The following is an 18,470-nucleotide window of genomic DNA, read 5'->3' as shown; positions in this document are numbered from 1 at the left end:
GTCACCCGCTCTCGGAAAGGTTGATACTGTTGGCTGAACCTTATCTTGGGAGCTTTAGAATCGTCTGGCTGGCCCTCGGAGATGTCAACTTCTACCATCAGGTCGACACCTGCAATGGCGATGGCCCAGGAAGTCCCTGCTGACTTCAGTGATCTCCCTCTCTCATGTCCCTACACCATCTCGAGGCTCTTGACAGCTGCCGGTGAGCCTTCAGCGACATGGTTGATACGGGAGCGCGACCAGTACGGAGAGTATCCTCACATATATGCCAAAGTGTGCGAAGGGGTCGAAGCTGCAACAGGCGCAAAAGGACAGCCATCGACGTACAAAGTCATCGTGCTCAGCGACTCTGGTTGTGGAACGGAGGTGATCAATGATATTAGTCCTCCTCCTGTTCGGCGCACAGAGGGGGAGAAGGATGATGACCATGTCGTCTCCCGGTCTCGGAGAAGCGAGCCGAGTCGCTGGAACATTCACACGTTTCTCCTCTACACGCTCAATCCGGGCGGATGTATCCCGTACATGGTCATCACGAGCCACTGCCACTACGACCATATCACTGGGATAGGCAAGCTTCCGCCCACCGGCGGATATGACCACGAGCATGTCAGCAGTACCAGCACCAGCAGCGATAAGACCCAAGACGGCGCGGATCGTCTTCGCACGACTGTCTTGACATCGTCTCTGCACAAGTCGTTCGTCACCCCCTACGCGAATCTGCAGGAACACAGCTTGAGCGCGTCGGTCGGCCTCCAAGCACCCAGGTACAGCATCACGTGGGCCGAGGACCTCTCCGAGGCGACGTGGCGATGGACACGGCCGGCACAAAAAGACGCAGGCATCAGTGCCGCGGAGGTCGCCATCGGTGCTCGTATGACTATGATCCAGACGCCGGGACACACCCCGGACTCGCTGTCCTGGTATGACGAGGACCTCGCCCTGCTGTTCGTGGGCGACAGCTTCTACGTCAAGGAGTCGCCCGAGACCAGGTCGGCGCCGTGGGGTCCGGAACCGCCCATGCCGACCATGTTCGACGTCGAAGGCGACCTCGCCGATATGTGGGAGAGCATCAAGAAACTCCTGCGTTTCGTCCGGGTCAAGAACGAGGAGCTGAAGCTGAACCATGACAAGCACCGCGCGACTACTGATACCGTCACTACCACCGCTGCTACCGATGGTGGTGGTGGTGACGATGTTCAGAAAAACATGATACCGCATGGAGAATGTGAGAATGGCCGCCGGCGCGGCGGTCTCACGAAACGTCATCCCTCTACGTGGTACGAGGCCATACCTTTCTTTAGGTCCCGAGGTCTCGCGGCATCTCAATCTCAACTTGGATCCCAATCTCACCTCCCTGTTCCTCATACGCGCTACACCGACGACGGATGGGTGATGGTCGACAGTCACCCGGGCGGCGGCCGCGGTGGCGCGACGACACCGTCGTCCCAAGCACCGCCCAGGGTGCAGCTGGCTGCCGCGCACACGACGGCGGGCGGCGTCGACGCCGAAGCTGCCATCCTGTCGTTCCGCGAGTTCCTGGTGCTGATCCTACGTGACGAAGTGCCCAAGAAAAGAGTGGCCGACGGGTTCAGAGGACATGAAACATGGCTGTATGATTTTGCGCTCGAGGAGTCCGGAGGAGGCCAGGTCAAAGAGGAGATTGACGACGGCGACGACGACGACGCCGACCCTGACGCCGGAATCGGCCCACTGAGTTATCTTCGCCAGTACAGCGTCCAGGCGCCCTTGACGGTCATTGAGGAAGGGAAGAAGAGAATCTCAGAACAGGAATGGATGGGAATGTCAGAGCCTTCGTCGTCGTCATCATCATCATCATCACCATCATGACCAAAGGAACGACGAGCTATTTGGACCCTGAGCATTGAACAACGGTCACGCGAGCTACTCTCCGGCCACGCGTACAAACAGGTTATGGAGTAAGTACATAGGCAGTTGGGTAGTTGGTGCCTCCGAGTTCATATGAATTGTACAAGTTACATGTCACTATAAGTGAGTGAGCGTAAGAAGTGCCAAGGGACCTTGGGATACATTCCCCAAGAAATCCGTCGCCGATTTTCATGTAATGTCTACACAAACACAAAAGCGAATCGTGACCCTCTCTCTTCTTTTTCCAAGGTTAGATAGAGAGGATTGTTCGATTCTGTTCGTCAGTCACTTTCGTCGCCGCTCATATCCACGTTCCCATCAGGCATGAGTGCTATTCTCCTCCCGTTCGTATGGTTCCTCCGGTCGTCTCTGCCCTCTAGCTCGTCGGCGTCGTTGACAGCCTCCTCGTCGGCATCCTGTTCTTCTTCCCCCTCCTCTCCCTCTTCTTCTTCTTCTTCATCATCATCCTCATCTTCGTCTTCGTCTTCGTCCTCCACCTCGTCCTCTTCATCTTGATCAGCGTCATTTTCGCCCTCATCATGGTCGTCGTCGTCATCGTCATCGTCATCCCCGTTCGTCCTTACGGCGTTGCCGCCATTGAGTTGTGCCTCAAGCAGCATCGTCTCATCGTCATCGTCCTCTTCCTCTTCCTCGGCGCTCATCCGTCTCGCTTTCTTGTTGCTAGGTTCACCCCTCTCCTCTTCGTCTTCATCGTCAGCGCCAGCGGCACCAGCACCAACAGTCCGATCTAAGTTTTGCCCATCCCCGACGCCCTCCCGGGCCTTGACTTTGTCACGGTACCCCTTCCTCTTTCCCCTGATGTGCTCCTCGTACGCCTCGAGTTCCCTCTCCAACCTGCCGCCCCGCCTGCCGTCTGGCCCCGTCGCGCCCAACCCCATGACGGCGCCCATCTCGATCTGCTCCAACGCCTTGATCACGTCCTGGGGGCTGACGGTCTTCTTGGTCGTCTGCTCGTTGGCGTGGTGCGCAAGGTACGATATGAAGACCGTCGCCGACTTGGCGAGCGCCAGTGTCGCGTCTTTCTGTATCGACGTGTTGGCAGGCAATACGCCTCGCGCGAGACGTGACACGAGGCTCCGTGGAAGAAGGAGATCCTGTGAAAAGCAAAGTACGAAAGGTATATGTTAGCCTGGCTTTTGAGATGACACAAAATGCAAAAACAGCAAGGAGCCAGGAGCTCAAATAACGGAGATTCACACAGCGGCAAACAGAAAAGATTGGGCCAAAACATTATACCACACGCGCGCACATACATCTATACTGACTCCGTCATCTTGCTGCTGCTTGTGTCCACCGGACTGTCGCGACGATTTGGGATGTGAGGCTGCCGCTGGATGTGCGTGTGTCGTCGTAGTCGTGGTTGAAGCGTTCGATACCATTGAAACGTCGCCGTTGGTCTCGGCGTGCGCCGTACTTGAGGACGTGGACTTTCGGGGAGGCATGACGATTGCTAGGTACTGGTTTGGTTTGGGTTCGTTATATGATGGAGGTGGCCTCTGGAAAGGGACCCAGAGGTATCGTATGGGTGGTAGAGACTCGACTCGAACTTCTCGTTGATCCGTAGAGCGGACGTAGTAGTATCGGGGATGCGATCAACTGCGAATGTTCTCTCTCATGTCATGCGGTGCTACTCGATATTGTTTGGTTTGGCGATTGCATCGGCGGTGGGCAGACGTCCGTACGTCCCGGATTCCAAGCACTGTGATTGTGTTCTTGGGTACCAATCTCAACGAGTCGCGAAGGGGAAGGCGAGCAAGAAGAGTCGCTCTCCACGTAGATGAGAATCGACGACGGAGGGTGTATTTATTCGGTCTGGTTCCCGGGGATGGAATGAATGGACTTCGGGAGCAACTTATTGAGACGCGAACCGGACGGGGTTTCGAGCCGACGCGACTTTTCGAGACATTCAACGGCCTTATTGGAGCAGCCGCGGGGCGTTTTATTATGCGGGCGTCTCAAGTATCCAGCATTACGCATAATTAAACAAGGATATTCCAGGTGTTTCCTTGGAACAGTCGAGAGACGATGCGAAGACGAGGTTTCTTGACTTTTACTTGCGTAGAGAGGGCATCTCATCTACCAAACAGACCGAGGTCAGGAAATACTAAGGTTGGTCGACACATAAGCGCATCCTGTTGTATGGTGTAATTATGTTCCGTGGTCTGAGGTCTATGATTTTTATTCAGCTAAATAATTCACCTTCACTTGTTGCAACAACAACGTTTTTTCTGGTAACAAAGAACGATCCCTTTCCCACCTTCTGATGAAACATTTTTGCTATGAAACTGCTGTTATTACATGGACCAATCCCCCCCCAGGTACAACGGCCGCCGACAAGACCAAGTGCTCATGAACCTAGGTAACTTGTACACCGAAGCGCGAAGCTTCACACCCAGCAGCCAGCCTGGCCTGATTCCCAATGCGCCGAAAGATATTCTCAAAACGATGTCGATGACAGTGGCCGTGCAACGAAAACTCAGAACCTCCTCGACATGACGCCGGCCTCGACACTTCTTTGCCCCCGGAATTTTTGGTACATGTTACAAAAGCTTACGCCGTCGACCTATCCCCCTGGACGTACTGAAAGCTCACCGAATGGGATACCCGTCTCTGTCGAGGTCGCCCTGCCAGTCCGGGTCATAGTATTCACTGTTTCTGTCCAACGTCGCGACATAGCGGTTCCCTCGGACGCCCGCCTTTTTGGAATGGGTGTTTCTAAGGTGACTTTTCAGGTTGTCTGTCCGCGAAAATGGTTTGTGGCATTCGGGGACCCAACATTTGTAGATGTCATGTTCGTGCTTTTCGTGCACCGTCTTTTCGTGCCGTTTCCTGTGTTCCTGTCGTTTGAATCTCTTTTGTTTGCCCGTCCCCTTGTCGATGCAGCCGGGGTAGGTGCACGGGAAGGGATTCCCCTCGATGACGGGTGTGCAGGTGACCCCGGAGCCCGCGGTCCTAACCTTGCTGCGTTTCGAGTTCTGCTCTCTCTTGCGCTCGTACCCGCGTCGATGCAGCCGGTCGTGCTGCGCCCGGTGGCCCTTGGCCGAGAACCGAAGCAAATGGTCGACGTTGGCGTACGCCATGTTCTCGACGTCGTGCTGTGTGAGGACAACGGGAGGAGACATGATCGGAAGAGGGCTGCTCCTCAGGATGGCGCTTAAAGGGACCTGCACCTTCATTGGCGTCGACGGCTCGAGCTTGTAGCTCGGAGAGCTCGGCGGTATCCTATGGAAGGTGACGCTGGGCTCGATGGTTTCCGGAGGAGCGTGGGCATGAGGGGAGTACAGCAGGTCGTGGTCCACGCCGTACACGGCGGCCGGGTCCAGAGGTCCGTCGAAAATCGACTTGGTCAGCATGGGGTTGGACATCGCCTTGTCCCCGGCAAGATCGTTTGACGCATACAGCGTGTAATTCACCGGAGGCGGGATTATATCATACGTGCCCGTCATCATCGGCAGGCCGGGAGGCGAGCTGAGCCCGTCGAACCATACGCAGTCGGGTTGGTATGGAGTTGCGTCCTGCAGTTGGAACATCGGGTGGCAGCTCTCCAGGGAAGACGCTGTCTTCATGTACTTCGGGCAGGACATGTAATCCGCGGGCTCGTTGGTCATGGGCGTGACGGGACTGGCAGTCCTCGCCGACGGGGTAAAGAACATTTCTGGGGAGTTTATACTGCTGCATGACCCGAGTGAGGAGCGGCGGGGTCCTTGTGAGCCCAGAATGGAGGTGTCGCAGAGGAAGCTGGACGACATGGACGGGCAGTCCGTCATGAAGCTCAGCGGCGACTCACCCCCGAAAGCGCTGTCGAGACTGGGGAGGACATCGATGGGCGCATCCTCGGACTTGAGATGGAGATGAAGAAGAGCCGTGGCTGGTCCTGTTCGTCAGACGGAGCAATCGCAATACGCCAAAGGCGAGCACTTACTGTCGACAACCATCTTGCTCCGTTCGTTGTCCATATGGGATAGCTGGGGCGGCGGTCTGTTCTCTCTTGTTCAGGATAATCAATGGCGAGGACGGTCGAGCGTGGGTTGAGAACTCAAAGGGTAGGTGACTATCGACCGTCCATATCTATGAATCGAGCTTGCGGCGCGTTGTCCTGGTAAATGCAAGGCGTTTGGTATGTGCCAGTCCAGCAGGCGGTTCGTGAACACGGGTGACAGGTCCACTTTTGCAGTGAGCCAGCCAGGCTCCGGAGTCTCAAGCAGACATGTCCCAAAGAGTGTCTCTGGATTCCTGAAGCGAGGCCAAACGGGGGTGCCAGAAACCCGAGGAATGGCTCCATCTCCATCTCACGGCAAGGGATGCTTCTTTGGATCAACGCGCGGGAGGTGCAGCACAGATCAAGGAAATGGAGTAATGCACTAGAACCATCACAAGCCGAGATCTCTTACGGTGCCCTACCTGGGCTCTGTGTTCGCGAGACGAGCGGATACAATACCTGATCGATTAGGCCTGACAGCCCGCTGCAGGTACACGAGGCTTTCGATTTGCTCCCACCTGTTTTGGCCGAGGGGGCAGCACATCATGAAGACGGCCATCAGGCTCAGAAGCTCCAGAGTCCCTCTCTCTGGGTCGACAGCCTTGTGTCAAACTGGGATTGACTTGCAGCTTCATTATCGATAATGCAATGCAGGCACGAATTATTGGACTTGTCAATAAAGTGCTTGCATGTCGCAGTGTCATGGATGGAGGGAGGGCCTTCGCCCATGGTCAAAACAGAGATAGCCTGACAAGCCAAAAGATCCGAATTGGTGACCCTTGTCCCACCGACTGCATACCTCCGCAGGACAAATTCGCGAATACGAGCTGCCCAGCGAATCGTGACGGACGAGACAAAGTGCCTGCATGCAGGTGGTGCTCACGGTACCCCGGTTTGCTGCGTAGTTCGGTCAAGTGTGCTGGACACAGAAGTCAAGATTGTCCGCTGGCCTGGCTTCTCTGGCTTGTCCGGTTTGTCCGGCTTGTCCATGATTATTTGGATGGGCAACTACAGCTCGGATCTGCATTCGGTCGTTCGCTAAACACCGTGCTCGATCGCGTCTGGCATGCGACCAAAGATGTGAGGCGCCTGTCCCACGCAAGACACAAAAGTGGCAAAGAGGCTACGATCTGGGAAAACCGACACCACTGGAAATGCACAGACGGAGAGAGATTGGTCCATGATTTCGTGCCATCCCCAGGTATGTGTCACAGAACGTCCATCAGCTGGCAGACAGCACTGGAGTCATTGGCTGGCGGACCAAACGATCGCAGGCGGATATCTGGGGAGTCTTTGCAATGCCGAGCCGAAAGTATCCTGGTTGAGTTCCGGGATGATCCTTGACAGTTTTCAAAAGTCCCAATCCAGCCTCCATCCAGTGCCAGTGACATGTTTGTCAAGTGCAATTAGGAAAATGTTCGGAACGCTTGCTAGAGAGTGCAAGCAGGATTGGAGTTTGCCGGAGGCTTGCAGGCCGCCTCTGGTCGGGCACATGTCTGGCGGCGAACCGTATGCGAACTGTCTGCAAAGACGAGGCCCAGGCCTCCTGCGGCCTTGCATTATGTGCCCCTCGGGCGACAACGAGAGACACAGAGCCCATACACAGGCGCGTAGGTTTGCCGAATCAAGCATGGTTCTGCCTATGGCACCCGTGCGGGACGAGGTCTACTTACACCTCCAACACGATCCGACCGGGGATGTCCCCCTTTTCAAGCATGTGATACACCTCGGGCAGCTCTCTGAATGGACGAATCTGCACGCGAGGCTTAACCTTGCCGTCCCGCACCAGTTCGACCGCTTCCAGCGTTTCCTTCAACGAGCCCACCAGATTGCCCTGGATTCTCAAGCCCTTGATGACGATGGTGGCGATGGGGATGTCTAGATGCACCTCGCCCGGAGGAATCCCTACCATACACAACGAACCACCTACCCTGGTCATGTCGGCCAATCGTCGGAAGGCTCGAGGATGGCCGCTCGTCACGACCGTGGCGTGCGTACCCCCTCCAGTGATCTTCAGGACTTCCTGCGCAAGATCCTTGCATTTGCTAAAATCGAGGAATCGAGCACCCAGGTCCTCCACAAACCGCCTCTTGTCGTCACCGGCGTCGACGCCGAGCACCTTTGCACCAAGACAAAGACCGTACTGAACTGTTGTTGTTGTTGTTGTTCCGTCAGCAAAAACAAGTGGCGTGACACGCGCGCGAGATGGCGGCCTCCATACCTGCGAAATGGCCTAGACCTCCGCCGGCGCCAATGACCGTCAGCCATTCTCCTTCCTTGAGCCGGGCGTTCACCACAGCCTGATGTCTTCCTGTCAGGATGGATCTGTGACGGCGTAGAAGAAACTTGCCTTATATGCGGTCACACCCGCACATAGCGTAGGCCCGACGACCTTGGGGTCCACGTCCTGGGGCAACAAGGTCAGGTATTTCGTATCGAGGACGCAGTACTGCTGGAAGCTGCCGTCCTCGTGATGGAGGTGGTTCGTCGCGTTTGTGCAGTGCTGCTCTCTCCCGGAGGTGCAATACTCGCATTGGTGGCACACGCGCGATGCGAAGCGTATGCCCACCAACGTCCCGAGTTGAAGGTCGTCCCTCGGGGACACGTTGGGCCCAAATCCCACGACTCGTCCCACGCCTTCGTGTCCGCCGACGTGAGGGAGCTTGATGTTCGTGATGGGCTGGCCATCCGCACCCGTTGCCGTCCCAGCTTTGGTGTGCAGGTCTGCAGGGTGATCGGCATGGCTCAGTGTTGGGGGGCTTGATGTGTGATGTGCTTACCACTCTGACAGACACCGGTGTATAGCACCTTGACCAGAACCTCGTCTGTACCGGGCCGTGGGACGGGATAGTCATCGTCAAAGACAACAGGTCCACCTTGTTTCAGCACGAGCGCCGCTGTCTGCTTGATGGGAATGTCGACCTGAGACATGACGACGAGGACGATGTAAAGGGAGATGCCGGGCAAGGGAGAAACAGAACACGATGCAATCTCCCAACCAGAGACAAGATCCTAGATGTCCAGTAGGGCTGTGATGCGTTCATATACGAGCTCCAGAAGCCCGTGGTGCGTATTCTGTGGCCGACTGTCAATGCGGAGAATGCGCGCAAGAGTGAGCGAGTGGTCACGATGGACTGCGGGGGGTTCGAAGTGATACTCTCCTGGTTGGGGACGTCGCCCACAACTCGCTGGACCGCGAACAGCACCTCTTTGCTCGACAGCGTGAGAAGCTGACGTCGAGAAGGGCGCTGGGTGACCTGCATGATGCATACAGAACCCCGCATGAAAAAAGGGCCTGGACAGGGGGGCCAGGGCAGGACATGGAAAAGACGAAAAGAGCTACGCAACGGGACTTCTGGTGCCGTGAAGCCGCGCTGCTGCTTCGGTTGTCGATGGACAATTTCGGCGCTGGCTTCTCATGAGACAGACGCCCACCTGTCAAGTGGCGTCGAATGTATCACATTGACGGTTGACTGTTACACACAAGTATGGTTCGGTGCCAGCTGGCCCTTTTTTGGACCCAACAGAAGGGCAACGAGACATTGTATGGCCTGGCATGTGACGGTAGCTGAGCTGCTTTGGAATTCTCTTTTTCCCATCTGTCTAGGATCAATTTTTTCCCAGGCCGACAGATGGGTTGAGCAGTCCGTTTTCGTCGCCTTTGGTTGCTGCTCACATTGGACATGAGAGTCACTTGTAGGGACCAAGACGACTAAGCGAGTGGGGAGAGTTGTTTGACCCCCATGAATTCCCCATCGAATTGAGACCGAGCATGTGCACTACTTGGGAACTGGATGACACAGAGATACAAATCACGATACATGTGGAGGGCGACTGGACGCTGGTGGCGCAAGGAGACTGTGGCGCAGGCGTGTGGCTTGACCTGCTCTGAAATCACATGACCACACGATGAGATTTTCTCCTCCGCGTCCGCAACGGGAATCGGGGCTGCGATTCTTGTTGTGTGTATACAAATGACGTCGTCGTCCAGACCCCAAACGGGTGCAAAGTGCCAGGCCCCCCCAACCTCATCTGGCTCTTTTTGGTCTTCGTCTGGGCTTTGACCAGCCTGCGATGCCGCATCATTGCTTCTCATCTCCTCTACCATCAAGCGAAGCGAGCGAGACCTCCGTCCCCTCTCATGCACTGCGGTGACGTCTGAACGAACTGCGGCGCCATGTCGCCCTACAATCCAGCCTGCTACCTCCCTCATTCATGGTCGTCCCGTCTTCCCACGGCGCTCGCATGCCCTCCGCCGCCGTCCTTCTTCACAAACGTCTACAACTACGCGACCTCGCCTTTCTGGTCGACCTACACGACGCTGCGCACGATGATGGACGCCATCATCGGCCTGCCGATGCTGAGCTTCCTCCTCATCCCGACCTTCTCGTCGTACTCGACGTCGCTGAACCTCCTGTTCTTCTATCTCACATGGTCGACGCTCGTGCTGTCGCACCCGCCGCTGCGCGTCGAGCTCGTCGCGACGCTGGCGGTCAAGACGCTCTTCTACATCCTCCCGTCGGCGTTCTTCGTGCTCTTTGACGCCCTGCTCCCGTCGGCCGCCGAGAGCTTCAAGGCCCTGGGCGACGCGGCCCTCCCGTTCAAGAACGCCAGCGGCCAGCGCACTGCGCGCACGCTGCGCGTCCTGGGGTGGTCGGTTCTCAACACGCTCCTCGGCGTCGGCGTGCAGGCGCTGGTCGAGGTGCTCTTCACGCGCGTCCTGCTGGTCCGCTCGGCGTTGCGCGTGACGACGACGCTGCCGCTGCCCTTTGGCATCGTCAAAGACCTCGCCAAAGGCTACCTCCTGCGCGAGGTTTTCGCGTACGTCCTGCACCGGTACGTGCTGCACGAGTCGCGCAACGGCCTCGCGCAGGCGCACAACCGGTGGTACCACTCTCTCGACACCCCGTTCCCGCTCTCCGGGAGCTACGACCACCCGCTCGCCTACCTGGTGCGGTCCTTCCTGCCGACGTACCTCCCTGCGCTGCTGTGCCGCTTCCACCTCATCACCTACGTCATCTACGTGTCCATGGTGTCGCTCGAGGAGACGTTCGCCTACAGCGGCTACAGCACCGTGCCGACAAACTTCGTCCTGGGCGGCATGGCCAGACGCACCGACACCCACGTCATGTGTGACGGCCAGGGCAACTACGGCCCGTGGGGTCTCGTCGACTGGCTCATGGGCACGAGCGTGGGGCAGGACGTGCTCGACGACGTCGCCCTGGAGGCCGAGAAGCACGACGTGCCCGCCCGGGTCGAGGGCGCGAAGCGCAAGGCCTCGCGCAAGGTCAGTGGGAAAATAGAGGAGGCAAAGAGCATGCGCCCGCGGAGGAGGACCAGGCAACGGAGTAGCAGTTGAAGTGCCCCCGCCAGGACGACTTGGACGAAATCTGGAGCACCTGTGAGAACCGACGATCCGAGTGGAAAAGGGATGTTGTTCTGTGCGATCTCGAAGGCTATCGTCGTGCATTGGCGACGTCAGTCGGAACCGTTGGATTTTTCTTTGGATAGTCACGTATAGCGAGCACCTTTGAGAATCATGATACCCCCTCTTTAGAGTTTGCCCGATCCCACTTGCTTGTCCAACTACACTTGCTTGTCCAACTACACTTGCTTATGATATCAAAAGGTAGTGATTCGGCTGCTAGAATGTTCTCAGAAAACGAATCACTCGATCACCATAGGGACCAAAAAAGCAGATTTCATGTCGCTTATCATTTAGTCTAGGCTCGAAGATTTCTGAAACTTTGACCTGAAGCATCATCTCTGTCTGCAGAATTGAACCCATCAGAAACTTGGGGTTCGAACCTTGGTGCACACAGACGGCTCAGATCGGCATGGGCCATGGAATTCTTCTTCTTCATGGTCACGCATGGAGTGGCTTGTCACATGGTGTTTTTTTTCCTTTTTAAAACTTGAAGCAGGTGCTTGAATATCATCGTGCAAGCAGACAACAAACGCCTTTCTACCACGTCTCCCTCCCGTATCTCTCCAGATCAACGTCGTTTAACGTCCTGCCCTGGACGACGGGGTGTCTGGCTTAGAAAACCATCTCGTGTGGTCGTTGACCGTGTCTCAGGCTGAAGCTGGATCGCAGGTAGCTTGCCAGGAATTCCTCGTTCTTGATTGCGGAGAGGAGGGGCTTGTCGATGGCCTTCTGATCGGAAGCGCGCTCGGACGTAGGTTGTTTCTTCTGCAGAGGAGTGTCAGTATTCCACGGCTGCTACTCGCAAGGAGCGTACAATGCCCACCTCTGGCTTCTCGCCTTGCTTGATGAAGGCATCCTCGCCCTTCTCCTTCTTGCTCTTCTTTTCCCGGGCAAAGTATTCGGGTTTGGTGACCTTCTCCAGTACCGACTTGTCGAGCTTGGAGATGTCGACGGTCGTCGAGGTTCCGATCACGTATCTGGCATTGACTCGGCGGATGGGGACACCGTTAATCTTGAAAGGACCGGTCACGATGACGGCGTCCTTGGAGTGTCCGAGGACCACCGCTCGCTTTCCGCGAAATCTTCCAGCCAAGACGATCACGACCGCGCCCGGCTTGAGAGAAGCACGGAGCTTGGTGGGATGCTGGGTCTTCCTCGCCTGTTTCGAAATCCCCTCACGTTAGCCAAATCGTCCACACTCGCCGAGTTTCGAGGCGGCAGAATGTCGTCTTGACGACCAGAACTTCTGCTGTCAATCGGGAGAAAAACGCACCTTCTTGCGCAGGGGCGTATCGTCGGCCGGATCTGTAGGCGGTTAGCAACTCTGTCGGGGTGGCAGGGTATGGCGGGACTTACACCACCTCGCCGCTTTCTGGACAGCTGGGTTTGCCTGTGTGCTGCTCATGATGGCGATGGGCGATGGGCGATTTGGCGATATTAGGGAGACAAAAAGGTGGTGGTCGCAGGAGATGTTGTTGGTCGTCGGTCCTGCGAAGGTGTTCATGCGAATTGATGGTGCGCACCCAAAATGTCCACAGGCTTGGCAGGTGCGATCGCCCAGCCTGGGGCAGGTTTTCCGAAAAGTGCGGTCCACGTGACCCTGGCGGTGAATTTGGGCTCCGCTCAGCGCAGGCTTCCTGTCCAGTTGCGTAGACGCGAGCAAGCGGTTGTTGAAGTTGTACCTTTGAACCGCCTTACGCAATGACAGTTTGACGACCTCCTCACACCTTTCTCACAGCGAACGACCTCCAAGACCCGTTTAACACCGCGACTACACCTTCTTCCACAGCCAGCATTTTCTTTGCTTCTTGTAACGCGTCTAGCTCTCTGCTTTCCTCATGTCGATACAGCCCATCATCACCTTCAAGGCCGGGCTCTGTGAGCTTCAGGTGAGTGTGGTGACTTCCGATCTGAGAGAGGCACACACTGACCTCTGTCCAGTCTGGCTCGACGCCGGCCAGAGTAAAACCCCTCCCGACACCCGGCTATCTCTACCTCTACGCCGAAGATGAGCTGCTGCACTTGTGCTGGCGGCCACGGACCGCACCCTTGGACAGCCCGGAGCTGGACCTTTTGATGCTTCCCACCGACGGCACCTTCACCCCGTACCACCCCAAGAGCTCAGAGACACCGGACACGTCCAGACAAGTGACGAACGGTAGAATATACGTCCTCAAGTTCTCCTCGAGCTCGCAGAGATACCTGTTCTGGCTTCAGTCCCGCAGCCAACATCCTCAGGGTGATCCTGCCTGGTTCAGTGCTCGAGATCTCAAGTTGGGTCAGATTGTGGACAATCTTTTGCAAGGAGAAGACGTCGACGTTCAACAGCAGATGGCAGAGCTACCAGGAGACCAGCGCGGGCCGGATGACGACGACGACGAGCCGATGGAAGACGTGGAGGGTACGAATCACGACGTCAACCGAAGACCGTCTCAGAGCGGTCCTGGTGCGGGCCCAGGTGCGACGGGTGGCGACTTTCGCGAGGAGGGCGAAGAGTCCAGAGAGGGCGGTGCCGACGGCGGACGAGCGTAGGTAATACACACGAGTGCTGGTGGAAATCATCCCCGACGGATCTGACCTTTTGCGCAGGGCTGCCGAAAGGGAAATGCAGAGCATCATTCAGCAGTTTGCGCGGAGGTCCGGGGCAATTGGTGCCGCGTCTCAACCTGCCAATCCCGTGTTCACAACGCTGCCCGATTTATTGACCCCAGCGTCGACTATACCGTGGATAGACTCCGCAGACAGCGACACTGTTGACCGGTTACTTCAGTATCTTCCCCCAGCATTGGTGACCTTGGCACAGCAGGCGGACGATGCGTCGGCCCTGAACACAGATCACACGTCGGTGGAAGCGGCGGAACAGGCCCTTAGCCTGGGTCAGAAAAAGGACATTTTGCGGCGAGTTTTACGGTCTCCTCAGTTCACTCAAAGCTTGGCCAGCCTCACCATTGCCTTGAAGGACGGTGGTCTGCCTAGTATTAGTGAAGCCTTGAACATCCCTGTTGCTCACGGTGGCTACATGAGACGAGGCGGGGTGCCACTGGGCGGCGCCGAAGCTGTCAAAGCTTTTGTCGAGGGCGTCAAGAGCATGGTGACAAAGAGAGAGGACGAGGATTTGATGGAGACGGAGTAGATGGTTAGCCTAGACAAAATACCCAAGAAGCATGGAAAGCCGGTGCCATCAGGTCGTATTTTCCTCGCCTTTTTCCAGCAGTGCACAAGCAGTCCACACGCGTAGTCCACATAATGACCAAGAGCCGGACGTCTCGCCAGCAATGCAGTCCTGCCGCGGGTGTCCCATTGTCGAGTTCGATGGTGGCAGCACGACGCGCAAGAGCCCACGCCTCGACAGTTCGACATCGTGCAGCGATACGTCGCTGCGAGCGGTGGGTGTCGACCGTCTTGTCCACGCACACCGCCACCAACGCCTTCAACTGGTGGTAGCGTTCGTTAACTAGTGACGGTGGTAAGTCTTGTCTGAGTCGGGCAGGGTGGTCACGCTGCAAGGGAACTACGCTACGACCAGTGAAACTGCGATTCATGAACTACCCTGAAGCACAGCGTGGCTAATGGACCCTGCACCCGGGCGCCGCGCCGCACATCACAGTGTAATAATAAGGCCGTACTCTATAGATCTGGTGGGTGACGATTGCATGACCTATGAAGGATTACCCAGTAGCTGTTGCATACATTTTAGCTCAAGATGTTCTCCCCCGATCGTCGCCTGGACAGGGCCGTGGAGTCGACCTCAGCCCCCCCCTCAAACTCGCCTGATGGGAGGATTCTGCTTCTCGCCCAAGCTCTGGAACAGCCTCGATGCCAGCCTGACACTGGGCTCGTCGACCACCTTGGTGACGATCTGCGCCGTCCAGAGCGTGACGGACAGCAACACCACGTGGGCCATGAGGAAGTTGATCTCCAGACCAAACGGGCCCCAGCTGGGAAAGGGGCACAGGTTGACCCAGTTGGGCACGAGTTCCGCGGATTCGTCACGGACCCGTCCGGTGGCGGCGTAGATGCGGTCGCCGAAACACCACAGGATCGGGCCGTGGACCAAGTACAGGGCGAACGACACGCGACCCAGATACTGACAAAAGCTCGTTTCGAAAAAGGCCCGGAGCCTGGGTATGCGAGGGATGGCGGGGATGATGCAGATGGCGCCCAGGGACTGGAAGTAGAAGCGAGGGTCGAACGACACCCGCGGTTTCAGGAAGGACAGATAGTACCAGCCGGGCGACTCCCTGATGTGCTCGAGCTCCATGGCCACGGTGGGCACGTTGCCGACGTAGAGGCCGACGGCGAGGAGGAGGTAGAAGATGTAGGACTTGTGTGGCTCCAGGGCCGCGAGCGGGGCGGGCAGATCGCCGTCGACGGCCAGAAGGTCCAGGTCGCAGAAAAGCATGCCCGCGATGAAGAGGGCGCAGTACCAGGCATCCACGACGAACAAGAAATACACCACCAGGACCGTCTCGCAGAAGAGCCGGGCGTTCCTCCTGCACTTGGAGAGCGCCAGGAGACAGGTGAAGACGGCGATCGAGCCCCTGAACTCGTGCGGGATCGACCAGAGATGGTCGTTGTACTTGTTGGATTGGTATTCGCGGAAGGCGAAGCTGAACCACTGTAGTTCGTCGTACCACCGCCGGACGTCGGCGAGATAAGTCTCCTCCGGTTGCATGGCCCCGGGGGAGAAGGAGCGCAGGCCAAAGAGGTGCCACGAGGTCATCCAGGCAAAGGTGACGACGGCACACGGGAGGTAGAGTCGAAACCATCGTCGAAAGAGGGCCGAGCTCAGCAGGTCGGCAAGCCGGGTCGTGTCGCCGTGGTGGATGGCGGCGAGGGACTTTGTCGACAGCGCGTAGCCCGAGATGACGAAGAAGACGGCGACGGCCAGGTGGCCGCCGGAAAAGAAGGTGCGGAAGAAGGGGAGGCTCGCGAAGTAGTACCTGTCCTCGTAGCCAAAGGCGTTCTCCAGGATGAACATGCCGCCCATGGCATGGTGACCCCAGACCTGATGATGGAGGATATAGACCAGGAGAGCAGCAAACCCCCTCACGCCGTCAAGGTAGGCCGTTCGATGCAGCGTCTTCTTCGGCTTCCCGTGCCATAGTGTCGACAAGACCTGGCCGCCTCTCCGTACGATCCTTGTGACGAAGTTGCCAGCGCCGCTGAAAGAAGCCTTTTCGTCCAGTGCAGGCAGCGCTTCCTCCAGGAGGTGGTCGTGCTGTGACACAGCGGACAGCTCCGGTGTGTTGACGCTCATAGTTTCAGGGATGCGAGACTGTGCGGTAGCCGACCAAGGTATTTTCGGATGCTAGTTTTCGAGTCTCGACGCTCGACAGTCGTGGGGTTGGAGAGTAACGACCCTCGCGTACCGAGCGTGAAGCACACAGCGTTTTGCAATGTGACTTTTTTTTATTAGTTCTCTTTCAAACCGAACTCGACTTGGCGATGAGAAAACATCAAGGGTCGCTCCGACGCTGCAAACAGCACGGGTGGACGACGGTCCCGTGAATTGAAACCTTCAGCCCACGGGGATCCTCCGTCTTCGGGGTCGGCGTCGGCTTTCGACACCCTTGGACGGCCAACAAAAGGCACGCCTGCACACTCTCTCAGGACCCCCTGGGATTCTGAAAGCGCCCGAGGCTGAGAGTGCGACCACATTATCGATTTGAGGTCTCAGTCGGTCACGGCATCTCTGTATTGTATCGTTATCGTCTCGTCGACCGTATCGCCATCGGTAATGGTAAGGTACTTCTGCATGACGGTACGAAGCAGTACAGTACAGGAGGTGGAAGACACAGGAGACCCATCCGGGCCGAAAAAGGACTAGTGTGTTAACTACTTGATGTGAGTCTCTCCACCAGTACATGCACCACCGGACTATATATGTTAGCTGGGTAATTAGTATATTAACTTGCAGACGAGAACTCCATACGATCCGTTGGGTAATCATCCTCGCTTGATTAGCCTCATGAGCGGAATATCAGACTATCTGTATTGTACAAATGCTTGTACTCCGTAAATGGGCCGAGTCAACAATCCTGGTGTGTGTCTGACCCCCACCCTGCTGGTCCCCTGCAATCTTGCCTGCATTCAACCGGCAGTCTTGGATTGCCCACTGCCAGCTGCTCCTTCGCGTACGCCTCTTCACACACACTAGGTCCATAGGGCAGATTGCACAAGGGGTACCTTGATCGCCTGGTCCCATATTCGATAGCTGAATTGCGTCGCGGTAATCTCGCCCACCAGAGAGATTGCACTTTCGCCCCCTCCCCCCATCCCCCCCCTTCATTCCTAGTACAGACTGCCCCTCTTGAGTTCAGCTCACAAAATCTTTTGTCGACCGGGGTCCAGATCATGATCTGAGAAGCCGGCTTTTCCTTTTTGAGGATGGGAAGTTGGATGTTTTCAACGACCAGGATTCCGAATACGTTTCCCCCCTGGCCGAGATGTTCCAAAGAGGCCAGCTTGGAGCTCGTGGGGGTTTCAGCAACAGACCAGATTTAACGTGGGCAGTTAATTGACAGAATAATGTCAAGCATGTGTGCTTGGACCACGCTCTGCCACATGGGCTCTGACAGGAGGAGCACGATTCAGCTCGATGTGCTCCGTATTGATGTCCCCCTTACGTACTCCGTACTGGTGACGGGAAAGACCCCAGTTGCAACAGGTCGGCGGCCCTAGTTTTTGACCGTTAGACTGTCGTTGACTGGTTGTCAGGTCGTTGAGACAATTGTCTTGTCGCCATTTTCCACGTGGCCGAGCTTGCAAGGATCTGCAGTCCTTGTAACGATTAATGTTATGAGTTAGTCCTCGGAGACATGACTAGTTGAGTGAGTTGTCGATGGAAATTGCATCCGTACTATCGATAAGAATCGGGTACATGGGCACCAGTGAGCCGGGAAAGGACCTTTCCTTTGGGGCGTACAGCCTTAAGGATCTATTTACGGGTGCCGCTGATGACCATTACCTAAGGGTACTGTGGCGGATTGGTTCGTTCAGCAAGGGCACGCTCTCATCCGTGTAATGATCAAGACCGGTCTTCACTCTACGCCTCACCCATGTCCTGGACGTGCTGGAATTGCAATGGTACAGGGTGCAAGATGAGACGGTTTAAAAGGCACAGAGGACCAGTCAGGGAGGCAGCATGGCAAG

At 56.6% G+C, this 18,470-nt stretch overlaps 8 protein-coding genes across 8 annotated transcripts; 3 read left to right on the top strand and 5 right to left on the bottom strand.

Annotated features, from left to right (window-relative positions):
• Positions 1–114: 114 nt before the first annotated feature.
• Positions 115–1,848, top strand: PV08_07818 (uncharacterized protein; the record flags this gene model as incomplete). The annotated part of the gene is made up of 1 exon (XM_016382145.1): positions 115–1,848. The coding sequence occupies one exon, from the start codon at positions 115–117 to the stop codon at positions 1,846–1,848; it is 1,734 nt and encodes a 577-aa protein (XP_016235247.1).
• A 320-nt stretch (positions 1,849–2,168) lies between these two features.
• Positions 2,169–3,350, bottom strand: PV08_07817 (uncharacterized protein; the record flags this gene model as incomplete). Its single annotated transcript, XM_016382144.1, has 2 exons — positions 2,169–3,002; positions 3,162–3,350. 2 exons carry the CDS (start codon positions 3,348–3,350, stop codon positions 2,169–2,171), a joined length of 1,023 nt encoding a protein of 340 aa, XP_016235246.1.
• Positions 3,351–4,496: 1,146 nt separating this feature from the next.
• PV08_07816 (uncharacterized protein) lies at positions 4,497–5,864 on the bottom strand (the record flags this gene model as incomplete). The annotated part of the gene is made up of 2 exons (XM_016382143.1): positions 4,497–5,782; positions 5,831–5,864. The coding sequence occupies 2 exons, from the start codon at positions 5,862–5,864 to the stop codon at positions 4,497–4,499; spliced, it is 1,320 nt and encodes a 439-aa protein (XP_016235245.1).
• A 1,692-nt stretch (positions 5,865–7,556) lies between these two features.
• On the bottom strand, positions 7,557–8,818 carry PV08_07815 (uncharacterized protein; the record flags this gene model as incomplete). The annotated part of the gene is made up of 4 exons (XM_016382142.1): positions 7,557–8,035; positions 8,109–8,198; positions 8,234–8,611; positions 8,668–8,818. 4 exons carry the CDS (start codon positions 8,816–8,818, stop codon positions 7,557–7,559), a joined length of 1,098 nt encoding a protein of 365 aa, XP_016235244.1.
• A 1,246-nt stretch (positions 8,819–10,064) lies between these two features.
• Positions 10,065–11,246, top strand: PV08_07814 (uncharacterized protein; the record flags this gene model as incomplete). Its single annotated transcript, XM_016382141.1, has 1 exon — positions 10,065–11,246. One exon carries the CDS (start codon positions 10,065–10,067, stop codon positions 11,244–11,246), a length of 1,182 nt encoding a protein of 393 aa, XP_016235243.1.
• Positions 11,247–11,927: 681 nt separating this feature from the next.
• PV08_07813 (uncharacterized protein) lies at positions 11,928–12,720 on the bottom strand (the record flags this gene model as incomplete). The annotated part of the gene is made up of 4 exons (XM_016382140.1): positions 11,928–12,080; positions 12,130–12,474; positions 12,589–12,620; positions 12,672–12,720. 4 exons carry the CDS (start codon positions 12,718–12,720, stop codon positions 11,928–11,930), a joined length of 579 nt encoding a protein of 192 aa, XP_016235242.1.
• A 433-nt stretch (positions 12,721–13,153) lies between these two features.
• Positions 13,154–14,448, top strand: PV08_07812 (uncharacterized protein; the record flags this gene model as incomplete). The annotated part of the gene is made up of 3 exons (XM_016382139.1): positions 13,154–13,204; positions 13,257–13,843; positions 13,905–14,448. The coding sequence occupies 3 exons, from the start codon at positions 13,154–13,156 to the stop codon at positions 14,446–14,448; spliced, it is 1,182 nt and encodes a 393-aa protein (XP_016235241.1).
• A 627-nt stretch (positions 14,449–15,075) lies between these two features.
• PV08_07811 (uncharacterized protein) lies at positions 15,076–16,575 on the bottom strand (the record flags this gene model as incomplete). The annotated part of the gene is made up of 1 exon (XM_016382138.1): positions 15,076–16,575. One exon carries the CDS (start codon positions 16,573–16,575, stop codon positions 15,076–15,078), a length of 1,500 nt encoding a protein of 499 aa, XP_016235240.1.
• Positions 16,576–18,470: the final 1,895 nt, after the last annotated feature.

The sequence above is a fragment of the Exophiala spinifera genome (genome assembly GCF_000836115.1).
Source record: "Exophiala spinifera strain CBS 89968 unplaced genomic scaffold supercont1.5, whole genome shotgun sequence".
NCBI lineage: Eukaryota > Fungi > Ascomycota > Eurotiomycetes > Chaetothyriales > Herpotrichiellaceae > Exophiala > Exophiala spinifera.
This window is presented reverse-complemented; position numbering and strand designations above follow the sequence as displayed.